At 26.6% G+C, this 15,418-nt stretch overlaps 2 protein-coding genes across 9 annotated transcripts in view; one reads left to right on the forward strand and one right to left on the reverse strand.

Moving 5' to 3' along the window:
* The window catches only part of LOC122502911 (histone deacetylase 6), a 32,296-nt gene extending 26,831 nt beyond the window's left edge, over nt 1-5,465 (reverse strand). For 2 of the 7 annotated variants that reach the window (XM_043613248.1, XM_043613245.1), the window contains exon 1: nt 4,411-4,591. The gene's annotated coding sequence lies outside the window, so the exon portion shown is untranslated. Of the gene's footprint in view, nt 1-3,951; nt 4,157-4,390; nt 4,593-5,324 lie in introns of those variants that run through there. The other 5 variants (XM_043613246.1, XM_043613243.1, XM_043613242.1 and 2 more) reach the window with 5 other exon arrangements.
* Nucleotides 4,971-12,963, forward strand: LOC122502913 (UPF0687 protein C20orf27 homolog). 2 transcript variants are annotated; one of them, XM_043613251.1, is made up of 4 exons: nt 4,971-5,166; nt 11,829-11,946; nt 12,369-12,500; nt 12,669-12,963. In XM_043613251.1, exons 1-4 carry the CDS (start codon nt 5,154-5,156, stop codon nt 12,868-12,870), a joined length of 465 nt encoding a protein of 154 aa, XP_043469186.1. In that variant the 5' UTR covers nt 4,971-5,153; the 3' UTR covers nt 12,871-12,963. The 2 variants fall into 2 exon arrangements, with proteins under 2 accessions (XP_043469186.1, XP_043469185.1); XM_043613250.1 differs by lacking the exon at nt 4,971-5,166 and adding an exon at nt 8,856-9,024.
* The last annotated feature ends 2,455 nt before the right edge of the window (nt 12,964-15,418 follow it).

Consider the following 15,418-nt stretch of genomic DNA (forward strand, 5'->3'; position numbering starts at 1 on the left):
TTTTGATTTTTAAAAGTTTAATATCTCCGGTTCATATGGACGAAAAATGTACAATTAGGGCTCAAAAGATGCGTCTAAAAAACTCTACAAAATTATGAAAAAACATTTATAGGTGTCCTAACATTTTTTTAAAGTTATGAACAAAAAACTTTTTTTTGGAAAATTAAAAATCCAAAAAAAATTTAGTTAAACTTTATTAATCTATCACAAAGTACTCTAATTTTATGTCCGCAGGTGTGATCTACAATTTAAAAAAAATTCAACCCAAAAGCTCTTCATGATTTCGAGATATTTATGAAAATGTGATGTTTACACACACACTCACACACACACACACACACACACACACATACGGAATGACATTTTTTAAAAATGTCATTTTTGAACTCCTGAGGTCAAATAACATAAAGATATGTCAAAAAATCGAACTCGAAAAATTTTGGTATTACAATACTTCCTCTATGAGGAAGTAATAATCATTAACATCATGGTTAAATAAATAAATTACACAAGAAAAAAAAAGTCTGACTCCGTTTACACCTTAAATTCATCCCATGTATTTCACATAAGTCTGTCCTTGTTTAATGGGGCTGACTCCGTTTACACCTTAAATTCATCCTCGAAAACAGGCTAAAAGTAAAACTTTTTTTTTAGTGTGTAACACTGATAAACATGGACATTATGATAACACACATTTATAATAACACACCACAAAAATTTTTTAAAAATACTTAAATAAATTAAAACAAAATAAATTAAAACTCTGCGTGTGAAGTCAAAATTAAAACATTTTTAATTTTAATTTTTTTGACTCCCTGAAGAGGAAATCATTTAGATTTCGAAACGTTGGAGTAAACTAATTTTAAAAACTATTTGTCCGAATGTAGTAAACTAATTAACCTTTTTATTTGGTACTGTACCTTTGGCTGAAAAAGGTATACGATAAAGTTTTTAATTTACTTGTCTTTATTAAAATATAATTGTTTGAAACGTAAAATATTTATTTTAAAATCATTTCAAATCGACACTTATTTACACGTACTTTTTGTATTGTACTACCTTATTCATATTTTACGTTTAAAACAATTTTATTTTTGCACTGAAAAAATGATATTTTAAATTCTGACATACTCGTGTTTTTAAGATATCTGATTTTAATATATATATATATATATATATATATATATATATATATATGAAATTAATTAATAATATTAATTATCAAAAGTACATGGTGCAGCACTTATATTTCAAGTTATTAAAATATGCGGCATATATGCTCAAACTGTATTGTGCTTTTTTGCAAACAAATAATTGGTATATTATTAGTGATTTGGCAACTTTAACCTTTAAAGTGCTATGCCGGTCTGACAGACCGCTATTAAAATTTTCTTTGCTTGTAACTTTTTTTCAAAGTATAATAAGAACTTGAACTTTTTAGTAGCTTCATATTTTATGAAAATCTGTTAGGAGACAACTTTTTCAAAAATTTTTATTCGTTAAATTTTGTAATATAAATAAATATTTGAAGTATAGCGGTCTGTGAGACCGGGGTTAGCTTTAAGTGAAAGTATATTCCAGTATATTCCCATGAGTGACGTCTGCGCAACTTGACGCGCAGCTAGTTCTACTGACAGTTCTCATAGACTGCATTTATAAAATAAATAAAATAAATAAATGCATAATACAGAAATGACTTTTTTTGTTAAAAAGTAAAAAATATTTATAATAGTTGTCTTTTAAAAATTATAAATGACTAAAAAACTGTCAAAAGGGAATAGCGGTCTGACAGACCGGGGTTAGCACTGAGCGTGATTTTTCAACACTTAGCACTTTAAAGGTTAATGGTTATTTTTTACCTGGATTTTATTTCGCACATTTTTTTTCTAATTTAAATATTCTGGTGCAAAATTGGTAAAAAAAACATACTTTTTTAAACTCTTATTGTAAAAAATGTATTATAGTTATTGCAAAAGTCCCTTTTGGATATTGCTACATATTACAAGAAAATTAAAAAATTTTTTGTGAATATTTTTAGTTTATTTTCGCAGCTGTAAGTGGCATCATCTGAAAGGTACTTTATATTCGGGGAGACTGTTTCCGGGCAACCTGTTTTATATAAATTAAAAATTTTAATGGGATTCTCTTCACAAGTATTTCTTCTAAACGAACCTGAAAAACAATTTTTTGTATACATTTTTCTCAAAAAATCTAAAAACCGCGTTTGACCGACGATTTGGCTAATATTAATTTAATTTTGATTGGCGTGGTGTTAAACGTGGCCTAGGGTGCCAAACCACCCCAGTTTTCCGTTTACGTTACAAAAAGTTAAGGTAAGTGAATATTTATGTTTGTTTGAAAAAATTATTCAGTAAATTGATCAAAAATAAACGCATAAATCGGAATATATCATCTTTAGGGTCTTGTGTGGTGATATTTCTAGTTAATTTTTTTTTATTTATCTCTGTTATTTTCTCGGAAGTAACAAAAGAACTAGTGTCCGGCGAGTTAGCCCTCAAGGCTGGGTAACTTCAGACACCTTATAATTTTTTGTGTTATTTAAAATTATTTTGAATAATTATATATTATTTAAGTATTTTTGTTTTAACAAGAAATTTTTGAAATTAGGTTATTGAAATTATTGTCAATTTTATGTCAATAAATAGTAGATTAAATTTCAAAAAAGAAATAGCTTTTACCTCACCTATATGTTCGTTTAGTAATGAGTTTTTTTTCACAAAGTTCAATAACTTTCAAAAATCTCTTCCAACTAAATTAATTTTTTTCTTAAATTTCTTTGATTATTTTTATTTCTCAACTGTCATAATAATGTTCCTTGAATTTTCTGTTAGACAATAGAAATGCTAAATCCTTATAAAAACTAAGTATTAGGTAGAATGGAAATAGAAAAAAAATTAACAGAAATGTACAAATGTCTGAAGTTAGCCTCCTGTCCGGAGTTACCCTATTTGACGGTATCATTGTTATTTAATGTTTTTATATGAAAATTAATTTGTTTATTTTTCTAACAAAATTCGAATCATGATTTTGTAAAATAAAAAACAAAAAAATTATTATAAAATTATGATTTGAAATTAGTTAGAAAAATCAACAAATGAATTTTCATATAAAAAAATTGAATAACAATAGCTTATATTTAGCCTTTTCAACCTAAAAACAAAGTCTGTCTTTCATTATTTTTCTAATTTGCAAGTCAACAAATACACCTAAAAATCTTTTAAAACATTAATTAATTTTCTATTAATTCTAGTGAAATAGGGCTTGTTGAATGCAGAATACTATTTAATATCTCAATGGGAGAAAAAATGTTTGACATAATATTAATTTCAAACTGTAATCAGTTGACGAAACATTATCAAAAAAAGTCGATTTTTAAACTTTCTTGGCACTATTCTTCCATAAATATTAATTTCAACCCAAAACCTTTAAAAAGAAATACTTTGGAAATCGGTTGTGAAATAAACATATTACGAGGATTTTTGTACAGGAACGCAGAAAAAAATGGTTTTTTGGTCTAAAATGAAAATTTTAGGGTGTTTCGGTAATTTAATGTATACCATTTTTTCATTTTTTTTTAAACCAAAAACGCCTAATAGGTTCTATAAGAAGATTGTTTAATTTTTTTTTGTAACATAGTGTAGTTAAATTGTTAATTGATAATTAAATATTTTTTTGCATACAACTAATAAAAAAATATGGGGACGATTTATCGTTCATGAATAAATTTTTATGAGATAAATTTCGAGCCGGTCTCAAAAAGATTTGATTTTTATTATTACTATGAATAAAAATAATCTTTAAAGTATTTTTTGAGAATATAACCCATGAAAATGAAATGTAGAATCACGTAATCTGGGCGTCACATGATTTTAATAAATACTCGATAAAAGACAAAATTGAATACTGTCAAACTCAAACCCACACACTCACAGTTATCTCAATGAGGAAGGTGGTGGTCGATTTTTATAATTGTAAGATTAAATTTCCCGACAAAACAAATTGAAAGTTTAACACTTCACAAGTAATCGTTACACTTCTTCCAACTTATCCGCAAAATTGAAACTCAACACGTTAAGTACTTTGAGAGAATAACTTGACTGAATATTTACGATATTTACATACGTAGAACCACGTGACTCACCGCAGTCACATGCCCTTTTAGGGAAGTAAACACTTGAAAAAATTAAACAACTTTTCTTCTCACAATAAAAAACTGCCTAAAAGAATTAAAATATATGTAACACTTTTATATTGTTATTTAAAAATCCTGTCAATTGCAACTTATTAATTAATGACAAATAAAATGAAATGTTGATAACCTAAAGTAAACAGAATGTTTAAAAAGAATTAATCTAAATTTGAATATTACTTATTGTTGATTGTCAACACCTATCAGTTCTTTTGTGTCAAGTGCGATAATGCATCGAAGTGGTGTGAGAACGACTGAATTCGACAGAAATCTTTTTCTTCTCAGTTGATTCAATGAATTAGGTCAATTCTTGAAAACATGACTGAAATACAGAACGTGTTTGGCAGCCAACAAAAATTGAATGCTTTGTTTACATCAGAAAGTATACAGTTAACATAGATGCAGAGTAGAAATTGGTTAAAGGTGCTTGCACACCTTACTTTTTGACAAGCGGAGGCGCCTAGGGTACGGCTACACGGCTTTTGAAAAACCATTCTTGACCTTCTCTCTCCTATGACATAGGCATAAGTTTGTCTCACTCTACATTTTCCGTTTCTGGAAAAAGTAAGAAAATGTAGAGTGAGACAAACTTATGCCTCTGTCATAGGAGAGAGAAGGATAATGGTTGTTTTTCCGTTTTTCCAAAAGTCATAAGGTGCAATCCCATTTTAAGCAGACAACGTAAAGCAAAACAAAAATTTCACGAGTGCAAGAGAGACAGTCAGATATCACTATCCTTTCCACTCTCATTAAATTCTGCTTTGCATTACGTTTTCTGCTCTGTCATAGGAGAGAGAAAGACAAGTAGATTTTTAAAAAATATCTTGACTGTGATAATTATTTGTTGTGAAATGACCTTAAGTACAATTTTTGAGTGCTTAATATTTAAGTTTGTTTAAGTCAAAAAAATACTTGGCCTAAATTAATAAAAAATAAGAAGAATATGGGAGATAAAGGTAATGTTTTTGATATGTATTTCTTAAAAGCTTCTGTGTTGTTATTATTATTATTTTCACTACTACTTTTACTATAGTATTATTAGTATCATTAGTATTATATTATTTTTAATATTTTTCTTATTGTTTTATTATTATTATTATATAATTTTTGTTACCTTTGAAAAAATGATAAATGAGTACAATAAAAAGGTGTTTCTGCTTATCGCACTTAAACTTGCACTAGCAAATTAAAAAAATTGATTTCTTATTTCAATATTGCTGAATAATGACAATATTTTTGCAATGTTCTATGATTTTTAAGTGTTTATCTGTAGTACAATTTTTTTAAGTATGTGTTTTATTTAAAGTTTTTCGATACTAATAAGAACTGGATATTTTTGTTGTCAGTTTTGCAAACCACATAACCCTGATTTAAATCGTTAAAAATGAATTCTGATTGGCTAATTAGAGGTTTGAACCTGTACTTGGATTTGTAAAACAAGTACACAACTGATAAACTGTCATTCATATAAGATAAACTGTATTTATTAATAATTTATAAGATACCGGTTAAGAAAAGCAAGATTTGGAAAAATTGCATATTATTTTTAATAAGTGAATTTCAACCCACAGAGCATTGCTTTATGTCATGGATTTAAATAAATGTAAACAACAAAATTTCTAGTAAATTTAAAATAATTAAAATTATCCTAGATTTTTAAAAAGTTTTAAATTATTTTATTTCCTTTGAAACATTATTTCATAATTATTTAAAATACCTGCCATCAAAATATAGGTACTCAACACTTTTTAAAAAAAAATTTTTCTACTAAAAGGCAGCTTATATTCTATTAGATCTATATAGATCAGATTTTGTAAAATTTCTAATCCTATCTGACGACATTAATTTTCCACTTCCAATTCAGTAAGAGATCGATTAAAATATAATACATACATGGGCTATTCCATATGTATGAGATTTATAGAGATTTTTTAAAATTCGCTTAAAAAAATTTTTTTCTCATTCTTATAGAAAAATATGAAATACCCACATTATTTTTATTTTTGTTTAATTATTTTCGATTTATGAATTTTCGAAATTTTGGATTTGTAAATGTAGACCTATAGGGTAAGTGTACTAATTCCTGCGGTATTTTGGTCAAGACGTCTTTTAACTATAAAATATAATTTTTATATTGATCAAATTGAACTTATGTCTTATTAAATTTGTAGTTTGTGTTATTAAGATATGTTTACAATAAATAACATCTCTAAAATATAATTTATTTTAATAAATTTAATGAATTAAAAATAATATTCAATGCGTTTAATTCTGCGCGTTTGAGTCAGTTGCTGCGCATCAGTTGCTGCGCGAATTCAATTCCTGTGGGTCAGTTTCTGCGCATAATTTCGTGTTTACTATGAAATCAAAATGGGACAATGATTTTAATCAATGTTTAATTGAATAGAATATAAATTTATTAAAAATAAATATATATCATATATTAACAAAAGTAACAAATAATTTCTGAATTATCACATTTTTGAAACATTTAGTTAAAACTTAATAACAGAATTCTTCCTTAATTAATAATTTATGTATTTATTAAATTTTCTTTAGTTTTTCCTCCATAATCTTCATTTTTTCTTTCATTTTCATAATTTTTTCTTGCTCTTTTTCAAAATAGATAGTCTATTGTAACCAGTCTTAGTTGATTTTCTGAGGGCGCAGAAATTAAATCAAGCCCAAATTCTGTGTTAATTACTACTCTTAAAAATAAAATATAATAACAGACAAAAATAAAGTAAAGTTTAATTTTTCTTTTAAAACAAGGTTTTCTTTATCTAAAATCATCATAATAATAACCACTTTAAGTCTAAAAACAATAATAAAGCCTTTTTTATGTAGGTATTTTTGCACCGCCAGCAAAGTTAGCAATAAAAATAAATAAAACCTTGAACACGTCAACTTTTAATTAAAATAAAATACATAAATATTATGTTTTGGTATATACTTCCTATATCTATTTTAAAACTTACATCGTTAAGTAATTTTTTAAAAAAATTTCAAAATTATTTGTGCCCTGAACAAATGTATTCACTTAAATTATTAAAATGCCGCAGAAACTGAAGCACCCGCAGCAATTGACGCACTTACCCTATTCAGTAGCTTATAAGTCTGAAAATATTGAGTTTAGAAAAAAGTTGTCAAAGAATGAAAATTTTAGTTTTCTTTCAACTTTTAAGAAATGTAAAAACAAAATTTTTTATTTTTTATTAAAAAAAAATATTTTTTTTTATAAACAAATTATTTTTTTATTTTTTCACAAAAATCATGTGCAAGCCTCACATTTAGTAAATTTACAATTTACTTTTGAAAAGTGAATTGTAAAAAAATAATTAAAAAAATTTTTTTAAAATCGGGTCCAAAGTTAAAAAAAATTAATTTGTTTATTAAAAAAAAAATTTATTCCTAATTAATGCTATAACAAAAATTGACTCATATTTTTTAATTTTGTCAATTTAGTTAATAAATAATAAATTGTGTTTGCGAAGCAAAGTATTAGTAATGAGTTGAAATGACTAAGTGATTAATTGCGTATGGTGAAAAGAGGGGATAAAGGGGGGAAATCAGGTGTGATGGCCCTTACGAGCAATTTTGAGAGTTCTGAGTTAGTCTCTCGCAAGAACGAATGATAACAGCACTTTATATTTGACGACAAATTTATTTTAATTTAATTAATTGTAATTGTGACCCAGGTGTAACAAATTGTCTACATTTACCCCAAGAATTTGAAAACTTGGGGTAAATATAAACAGAACTTCAATAGCCCAGTCGCCCTATGAAAAAAGTTGTCATTTTCTGCCAAAATTGATACTTCACTTTTGACTGTGGATTGATATATATAATTTGGGGTGATAGTATATGAATGTGTTTATGTTTCCCACTCGAGATTTTTTTAGCAGTTCGTTATAAACAATGCCAAAAGGTGTCGAAAAACAGTTTGTTGATGATCGTTCTTTCCCATGAAATTTTGGAGAAAAAAGTTGTTATTGAAAGTTATAAAGCTCGGAAATACCTGTGAAATAACGGGTCTTAAATTAAAATTGGTTCATTTACTTGCAAATGAATTAAAAATGGCTATCTTTTAATTGTTTAATAATTCGTACAAAAGTTAATAAATTCTTTTAATATTCTCCAAAACTATACCTCTAGGAACCCTTAAAAAGTGTGCCAAAACTGGATCCGATCGGATAAAAGATTTACGAAAAATTTCATTTATTAACTAAAAACATGGTTTTTTAAAATGAAATTTCTACATTTTTGGTCGAATGAAAATTAATTTTTTTTGTCTTGTTCTGTTCATGAGCCAAGATATCGTTTTAAAGGTATTTTACTTCTGGTTTAGTAAGGAAACGAAATTTTCTGTTTATTACTTTTGTTTTATTAAATATTGAATATTTAGTTTATATCTCAAGTGTGAATCCCTTAACAGTTTTCGAAATTTTAACCCGCCTTCCCCTTAAAGCGTTACATAATTTCTGCATGGACCCTAATAAAATTAGATTAGTCTTTTGTTTCAACATCCAGTCAGAAATGAAAATTGAATAATCTTTTATTTCAATCAATGGAAATGAACGAAATGTAGAGTAGATTTTTGTTTTAATACCAAATAAGAAATTAAATTCAAATTGACTTTAGTTTCAATAATTTTTCAATAATTATTATCTATTCTAAATCAGAAGTAAAAACACCTTTAAAACGATGAAAGCCTTCTCATAAACAAATAATCAGCATTAATTAAGTATAAGGAAAGAATTAGTAACTTGACCGAAAAATGATTGACCATTTCTTAACCATAAAATGTCAACTTCGTAATTATAAACCTTATAATACTGCTCTAATAAACAAAATATCTGCATGCACAAAAATCTTTAAAATTAAAAGTTACCTAAAGCGTAGTGTCATTTAAGTGAAATAAATTATAAAAAAATATACTCGATGTTAATTTCGAAAAATTAATTATAAAGAAGGCCGGCTTATTACCATCTAAATGATAATGATAATATTACAATCTTTGCATAGCTGTGAAAATAAGAAAATTGTTTAATTATCTACTTTTAATGATTACTTGTTGATTTTTCTTTCTGATGATTTCCCGTAGACATCAATGTAAAGAAAGCGTCCCTGGGAAAAGCGTGCTTACCAGTATGTACGAGACAATTTCCGACCTGAATGTAGAGGATTTATTGACGCATCTGGACTCCATAAGTACCTGGAGCTTTAAACAATGCATGGACTTATAAAATTGTGAACATTTTTAAATATCATCTGAATATTTAATTATGATCATGAAGAAGCATCCTGATCTGTTTAATAGACATGATCATTGTGTAAAACTGATATGAATGATTCTAACACACTTAAAGTGAAATATGGATTCAACTGTCATCCACTCCTAGTAAGTTGGAAAATCAATTTGAAGAACTAACATTGTTACTGTTTAAATGGAAATTAATCCTTTTTTCTTCAGTAATGTTAAAAAGTAATTTTATTTTTAAGGAATGGCTTTGACTAGTCACAAGTAACGATCGTAACGAAGAATCAAGTTTTTTCGTAAAAAAATTTCAGTTGCCAGTTTTAATTTAAATCATTATATTATTATTTATTAAATACAATTGGTAACTAAGAAGCATCTGTTAAACACTGTTTGCAGACTTTGGTTTTTGTAATATTCTTTCTTTTAAATGAAACATATGCACAAACAAATTTATTTCTTAATGTCAATACAATATTCGCAAATTGAAATGTACTTTAAACATTAAAACTACTGGAATTGTTTGTTTTAAGTTGATAACGTCGTAATGTGTTTTAATCCTTGAGAATGTAAAATGTAATTAAGAATGTTTTTCTATAGAATTTTTGAATTGTATTTATATCAATGTTTTTAATACATAATTTCACATTTTTTTCAAATTTATGATGTACTTATTTCTCCTATTCCTGACATTGATGCATTTTTTAAAAACAGTATTAAATAATAATTTCACCTCTTTTTTCAACTTTGTTTTTGCCAATTTGAATATTTTATGGATATCCACGCCGCGAGGAAGAAAAAGATTATCTTAGAACATCTCAGAGATATCCTGAATATGATGAGGGTGTTATGAGGGTCACACCGATGGGTACTACGAATGTACCTAAACTATCATTCTAATACCGATAAAAAAGACTAACTTTTCGATACAGATAAGTAATAGTCTAATGTTTTCTTAAATTCTAAGAATTAACCTAACTGTCAAAGAGCAATTTTTTAGAAAAGTAAATTCAAATTTTGTATCGGTTAATTAAATTAAAAAATACTAATAAAATTAATAAGAAAAAAATGAAACACTTACAATGAGTAACAAAATGTTAGATCCTTATTCATTTTCATCATGCAGTTAGTCTTCTTGCATCGGTAACGAAAAGATAGTTTACTATTCGTTGATATATTCCTTTTCTTAATTTTTTAATCTACTCATGATATAAAAACTTCCTAAACCTTTTAATACCTTTCATACTTTATTCAACATTTTCGATATATATTTTTAAATTATTCGCATGCTTTATCAGTGTTAACCATTTAATTTTTGTAATTTTGTGAAATTTATATTACGAGTCCTTTGCTCATTCAGTTTCCGAAATGACACTATAAAGACTTCAGGTAACTTTTATCTTTAATACCCTACTAAAAATTCTTATATGGAATCATACGTGAGGTCTTATATAAAACCCCTAAAATCAATGTACGAATCCACAATTACTTTTATATAAAAGCACATTTCACATATGATTTCATAAAATACTAACTGTCATACCCACCTTCGACGGGTTTTATTTCCTAAATAGTTAATTTCGAAATTTCGTCTATAAATTAATCAAAACCCTTCCTAAATAGATTCACCCGTTTTTAAGTGATGCCCGGATAGAATTTTGGGGAGTAATATATTACATACTTAGAACGGCAGATGCTTCAATTTGTTTCTTTTATTTAAAAGATGTTGATTTATAGTTAAAAAAAATTAGTTGATGATGTTATGCCTAGCCTAATAATTAATGATGAATACGCAGATCCAAATTAATCAAAACATCTAAACCAATTTAGTTCAAACATAGCTCAAAATACTCAGGACACTTGCCGCTATCGCATGTCATACCTCCAATATTAAAAACAAAGAATTAATAACACAGCAGCATTAACACTACTTTTGTGTTCTGAGTATTTTGAGCTTTGTTTCAGATGAATTGGTTTAGATGTTTTGTTTTCGAGATAAATCACACCCGCAGTGATTGTTTTGGATCTGTAGCAATCACCAAATATATGACTAGGCATAGCAACAACATCAGCTAATTTTCTTTGAAAGCATAAAGTCAACATCTTTTAAATAAAAAAAATTGCTTTATTATCTGTCTAAGATTTTGAGAAATACAGGTATTTAAAAAGTCACTTCCTTTATTCGAGATATTTTATTAACAAACTGTCCCATTAAGGGACTGTCAAATTCGAATCAGCTAAAAGCTTCAATAGAAAAGTCCAATTGACTTTGACACCCCCTTAAAGTGTACCTAATATTCACTTTTCTAGACCATAATATATCTAATAGTTAACGTAATTCTCTCTCATGTGTTTTGTCAGAACATCATGTTCACTTCAGTGGAGGATGCAGTGTTGGAAAAGAGAATAACATAATTCTTCAACCACAACGACATGGACACATCGATGCTCACCTAGGTTTCTTACAGCTTTACCATAGGTAATTATTATTTATTATTTCTATGAAATTTCGAGTAAATTAACCAACATTATAATTTAACATTCTATACAGTAGTTTTTAAAATTTTCTCTGAACGGCGAGGATTACTTTAGTTTGAACCTTCTTCCAAATTAGAAACGTTCAATAAGCACTGAGGTTTAATTATATATTCATGTATTTTCACTTTAAAATTAATAACCTAACATTTTTTTAAAGTTATGGGCAAAAAACGTTCTTTTGCAAACTTAAAAATACAAAAAAATATAGTTAAACTTCATGAATCGTTCTGAAAAAACTCTCATTTTATGTCCACACGTGAGACCTACAATTTAAAAAAAATTGAAGCCTACAGCTCTTTCTGGTTCTGAGATATTGAGACAAATGTAATTTATTAGTTACATCAAAATTCGTTTTATTTTCAGATATCAAATAGAGTTTTCTATCCCATGGAATACTTGCATTCATGGAGAGAAAAATGAGCCTCCAATATTCACTGGCAATCTGAATCCTCATTGTCGAACAATAGATTTAAGTGTAGAAAGAGACAATCTTAGGTACCGATCAATATAATATGAATTTCAAAAATAATTTTTAAAAGTTGCTTAAAGTTCACTGCCACGTAAACATTTAAATATCCTAGTTCAATAAGTGTTTAGCATGGAAAATTTAAATCACATTTTTGCCTAGATTACTCTTTTATAAAAAATTCTTCTTTTTTTCAGGTTAAAAGTAGAGCTTTTCGCTTACAAGGAAAAAATATTGAAAGAAGAAGTGCAAATAACATGTTGCCCAAACGGAGCACCTTTATCAGTATTTCTGAATGCTCGGGTTATTGGGAAAAATAAAGGCTCACCATTATTAAGGAACGGTATTCGAAGCATAGCTGTAGAATGTGACGATGATGAAGACGAAAGTTCAGATTAAAAAATTGTAAATTTAGATTTACATTAAGCATTATTATAAATATGTACAAAAAATCATTCTTAGGGACCAAATAAATCAATTTTTACAAAAATATTGAACAAAATTTAATTTAAAAATCTGTATAGTGATCAAAAAATTACGTATTTATGAGCTTTTTATAAATATTTTATATAATTCTTTCAACTTGATTAAGTTCAAAAACTGAAAGTTTTTGGTTCGACGGCCGAAAACACAATCTTTTTAAATACTTCACAGGGCGACCAAAGTATTTTAATTTAACCAAATTACACGATAATTGTGTGACCTTTACTTTTCTGAAGAGTAAAAAATTAATGTTTTTTAAAAAAAGCTTATCATTACACTTGTAAAATTGTAAATTTTTTAAATTGCTGAAATCATTATGTGGTGATATTAAAAATATTTTCAACATTAGAATAATTGTAAATTATTTTTTAGTAATGATAATGAATAATGTCTTATGAAATAACTAGCTGTCGTACCCGTCTTCGACGGGTTTTAGTTTCTACCAATACATTTAAGTTTCTACCAATCTGGAAAATCAGGAAATAGCTAGGGAATTTAATTTGACCGGAAAAAAATAATAATTAGTTACCATTATAGCTATTTTAGTAGGAAAATATTACTATTTGAATCAGTGATTGACTTTTCGTTATCAAATTAGTTATTTTAACCAATTCAAATGCAGAGAACAATATTTATCAATTTGTAGTACTTTAATTAATGTATTAAAAAAATTAAATTTTCCATACAGTTTTTGGAGTTATAGTAGAGTCTAATTGGAACTAATTGTATCGCAAGTAGACCCTACGTTACGACTGCTAAAACCTAACATAAGACCTAAATTTTAGGCTGAAAGTAGGGCTTAAATTTTGACTCGGGTCTGTTTTCATAAATATTATACATCAATAAAAATTGAAGTAAAAAGCAATTTTTTAAAAGCGAATTAATATAATGAAACTTTTTCTTAATTTGATAGGAAAATTCCCGGTTCGGCATATTCCCAGCTTTTTACAGTTTTTCCCGTTTGGTAGATACCCAGTTAAATGTATTAGTATAAACAGAAAACTGTACGACAGCAAGTAATACAATCTATATTTATATGAACTTAAGAAACAGTATTTTCATAAAATAAGTAAATTTTTATAGCCATTTGTAGATTTATTTATGGATAAAATCAAGTAAATTTAAATTTGACAAAAAAGAGATAAACCGTGAAAAGTTTGGACAAAGCAGGGAATTTTGTTAAACAAAAATAGACACCGTGTTAACTTTTGTCTTTACATTGCTCAAAACATCTCTTAAAGTTAAATCTAGAGTTAAAATGAAAAAACGTTTTAACATGTAAGTTTTTGCCTAGTGGCATAATATGCTTGTATTGTATCACAGGTGACTTACAATTCTTGACATCCTGCGAAATCATTTTAATCATAAAAAATTTCCATTTTCAATATTTCTGAACTTCTTGAAAATATTAGATTGATTTGATAAATAATTTTGAATTGCACTATTTTGACATCAAAATATTAATCAGAGACTCCAAAAATACTACTGAATTATACTTTATACTTCATATAGTAATTAGTATCGATTTTTTGATATATTGAAAATTTTTTTATATTTCTTGTAGGATAGTATTTTTTGCAAAATTATGATAAAATCTGACTAAATAACATATAATATTCATTTTTAGAAAGTTTAAAAGCTATCCATTAAAAATTGTGAAATTTGGAAATTTTCCATTTTTCAAGTTTTTGAAAATATTTTTATATTTACATCTTAGTTGTAGAATAGTATTTTTTGAAAAATTATGCTAACATGTAATACTCAAATATAGAAAGTTTAAAAGCAATCCATAAAAAAATGTGAAATTTTGAAATTTTCGATTTTTTGAAAACATTTTTATACTTACATATTAGTTATAGGACTTTATTTTTTGCAAAGTTATGCTATAATGTGACTAAATAACATATAATACTCAAGTATATAAACTTCAAAAGCAATCCATGAAAAATAAAAAATTTTGAAATTTTCGATTTTTTGAATTTTTTGAAAAAATTGAATATCTCCCGTTCTAATTAATATTTTTTAAATCTGTAAATTTATAAACCTTCCTTGGGTCAATACCTAATAACCTACCAAGTTGGACTTAAATCGATTCACATGTTTTTGTGTGATTGGGGTACAAAGTTTTTGTGACAGACAAACATACATACATACATACATACATACATACATACATACATACATACATACATACATACATACATTAAATTTTTTAAGAACATTTTTGGAATCTCTGATGTCCATAATAACTAATCATGTTAACATTTTGAAGTTTTAAGCAATGTACAGACAGACATCTGATTTTATTAATAAGGATTGGCAAGTTTTTTAATCTTCGAAAAGATGACTGAAACTTTTATGTTTTATGATATTTTTGAACATAATTTTTTTCATGTTGCTATTATAAAGTCAAAAATGAGTGTACACACTTTGGAGTCATATTAAAAACTTTTTGCGGTGCTAT

This window comes from Leptopilina heterotoma, unplaced genomic scaffold, assembly GCF_015476425.1.
Source record: "Leptopilina heterotoma isolate Lh14 unplaced genomic scaffold, ASM1547642v1 Lhet_24, whole genome shotgun sequence".
In the NCBI taxonomy this organism is placed as follows: domain Eukaryota; kingdom Metazoa; phylum Arthropoda; class Insecta; order Hymenoptera; family Figitidae; genus Leptopilina; species Leptopilina heterotoma.

Coding starts and splice junctions, on each gene's coding strand:
- LOC122502913 (XM_043613250.1), top strand. CDS start 8,988: ATGATTGACCATTTCTTAACCATAAAATGTCAACTTC. Junction 9,025..11,828: donor AACCATAAAATGTCAACTTC/GTAATTATAAAC, acceptor GTGTTTTGTCAG/AACATCATGTTCACTTCAGT. Junction 12,501..12,668: donor GTAGAAAGAGACAATCTTAG/GTACCGATCAAT, acceptor TCTTTTTTTCAG/GTTAAAAGTAGAGCTTTTCG.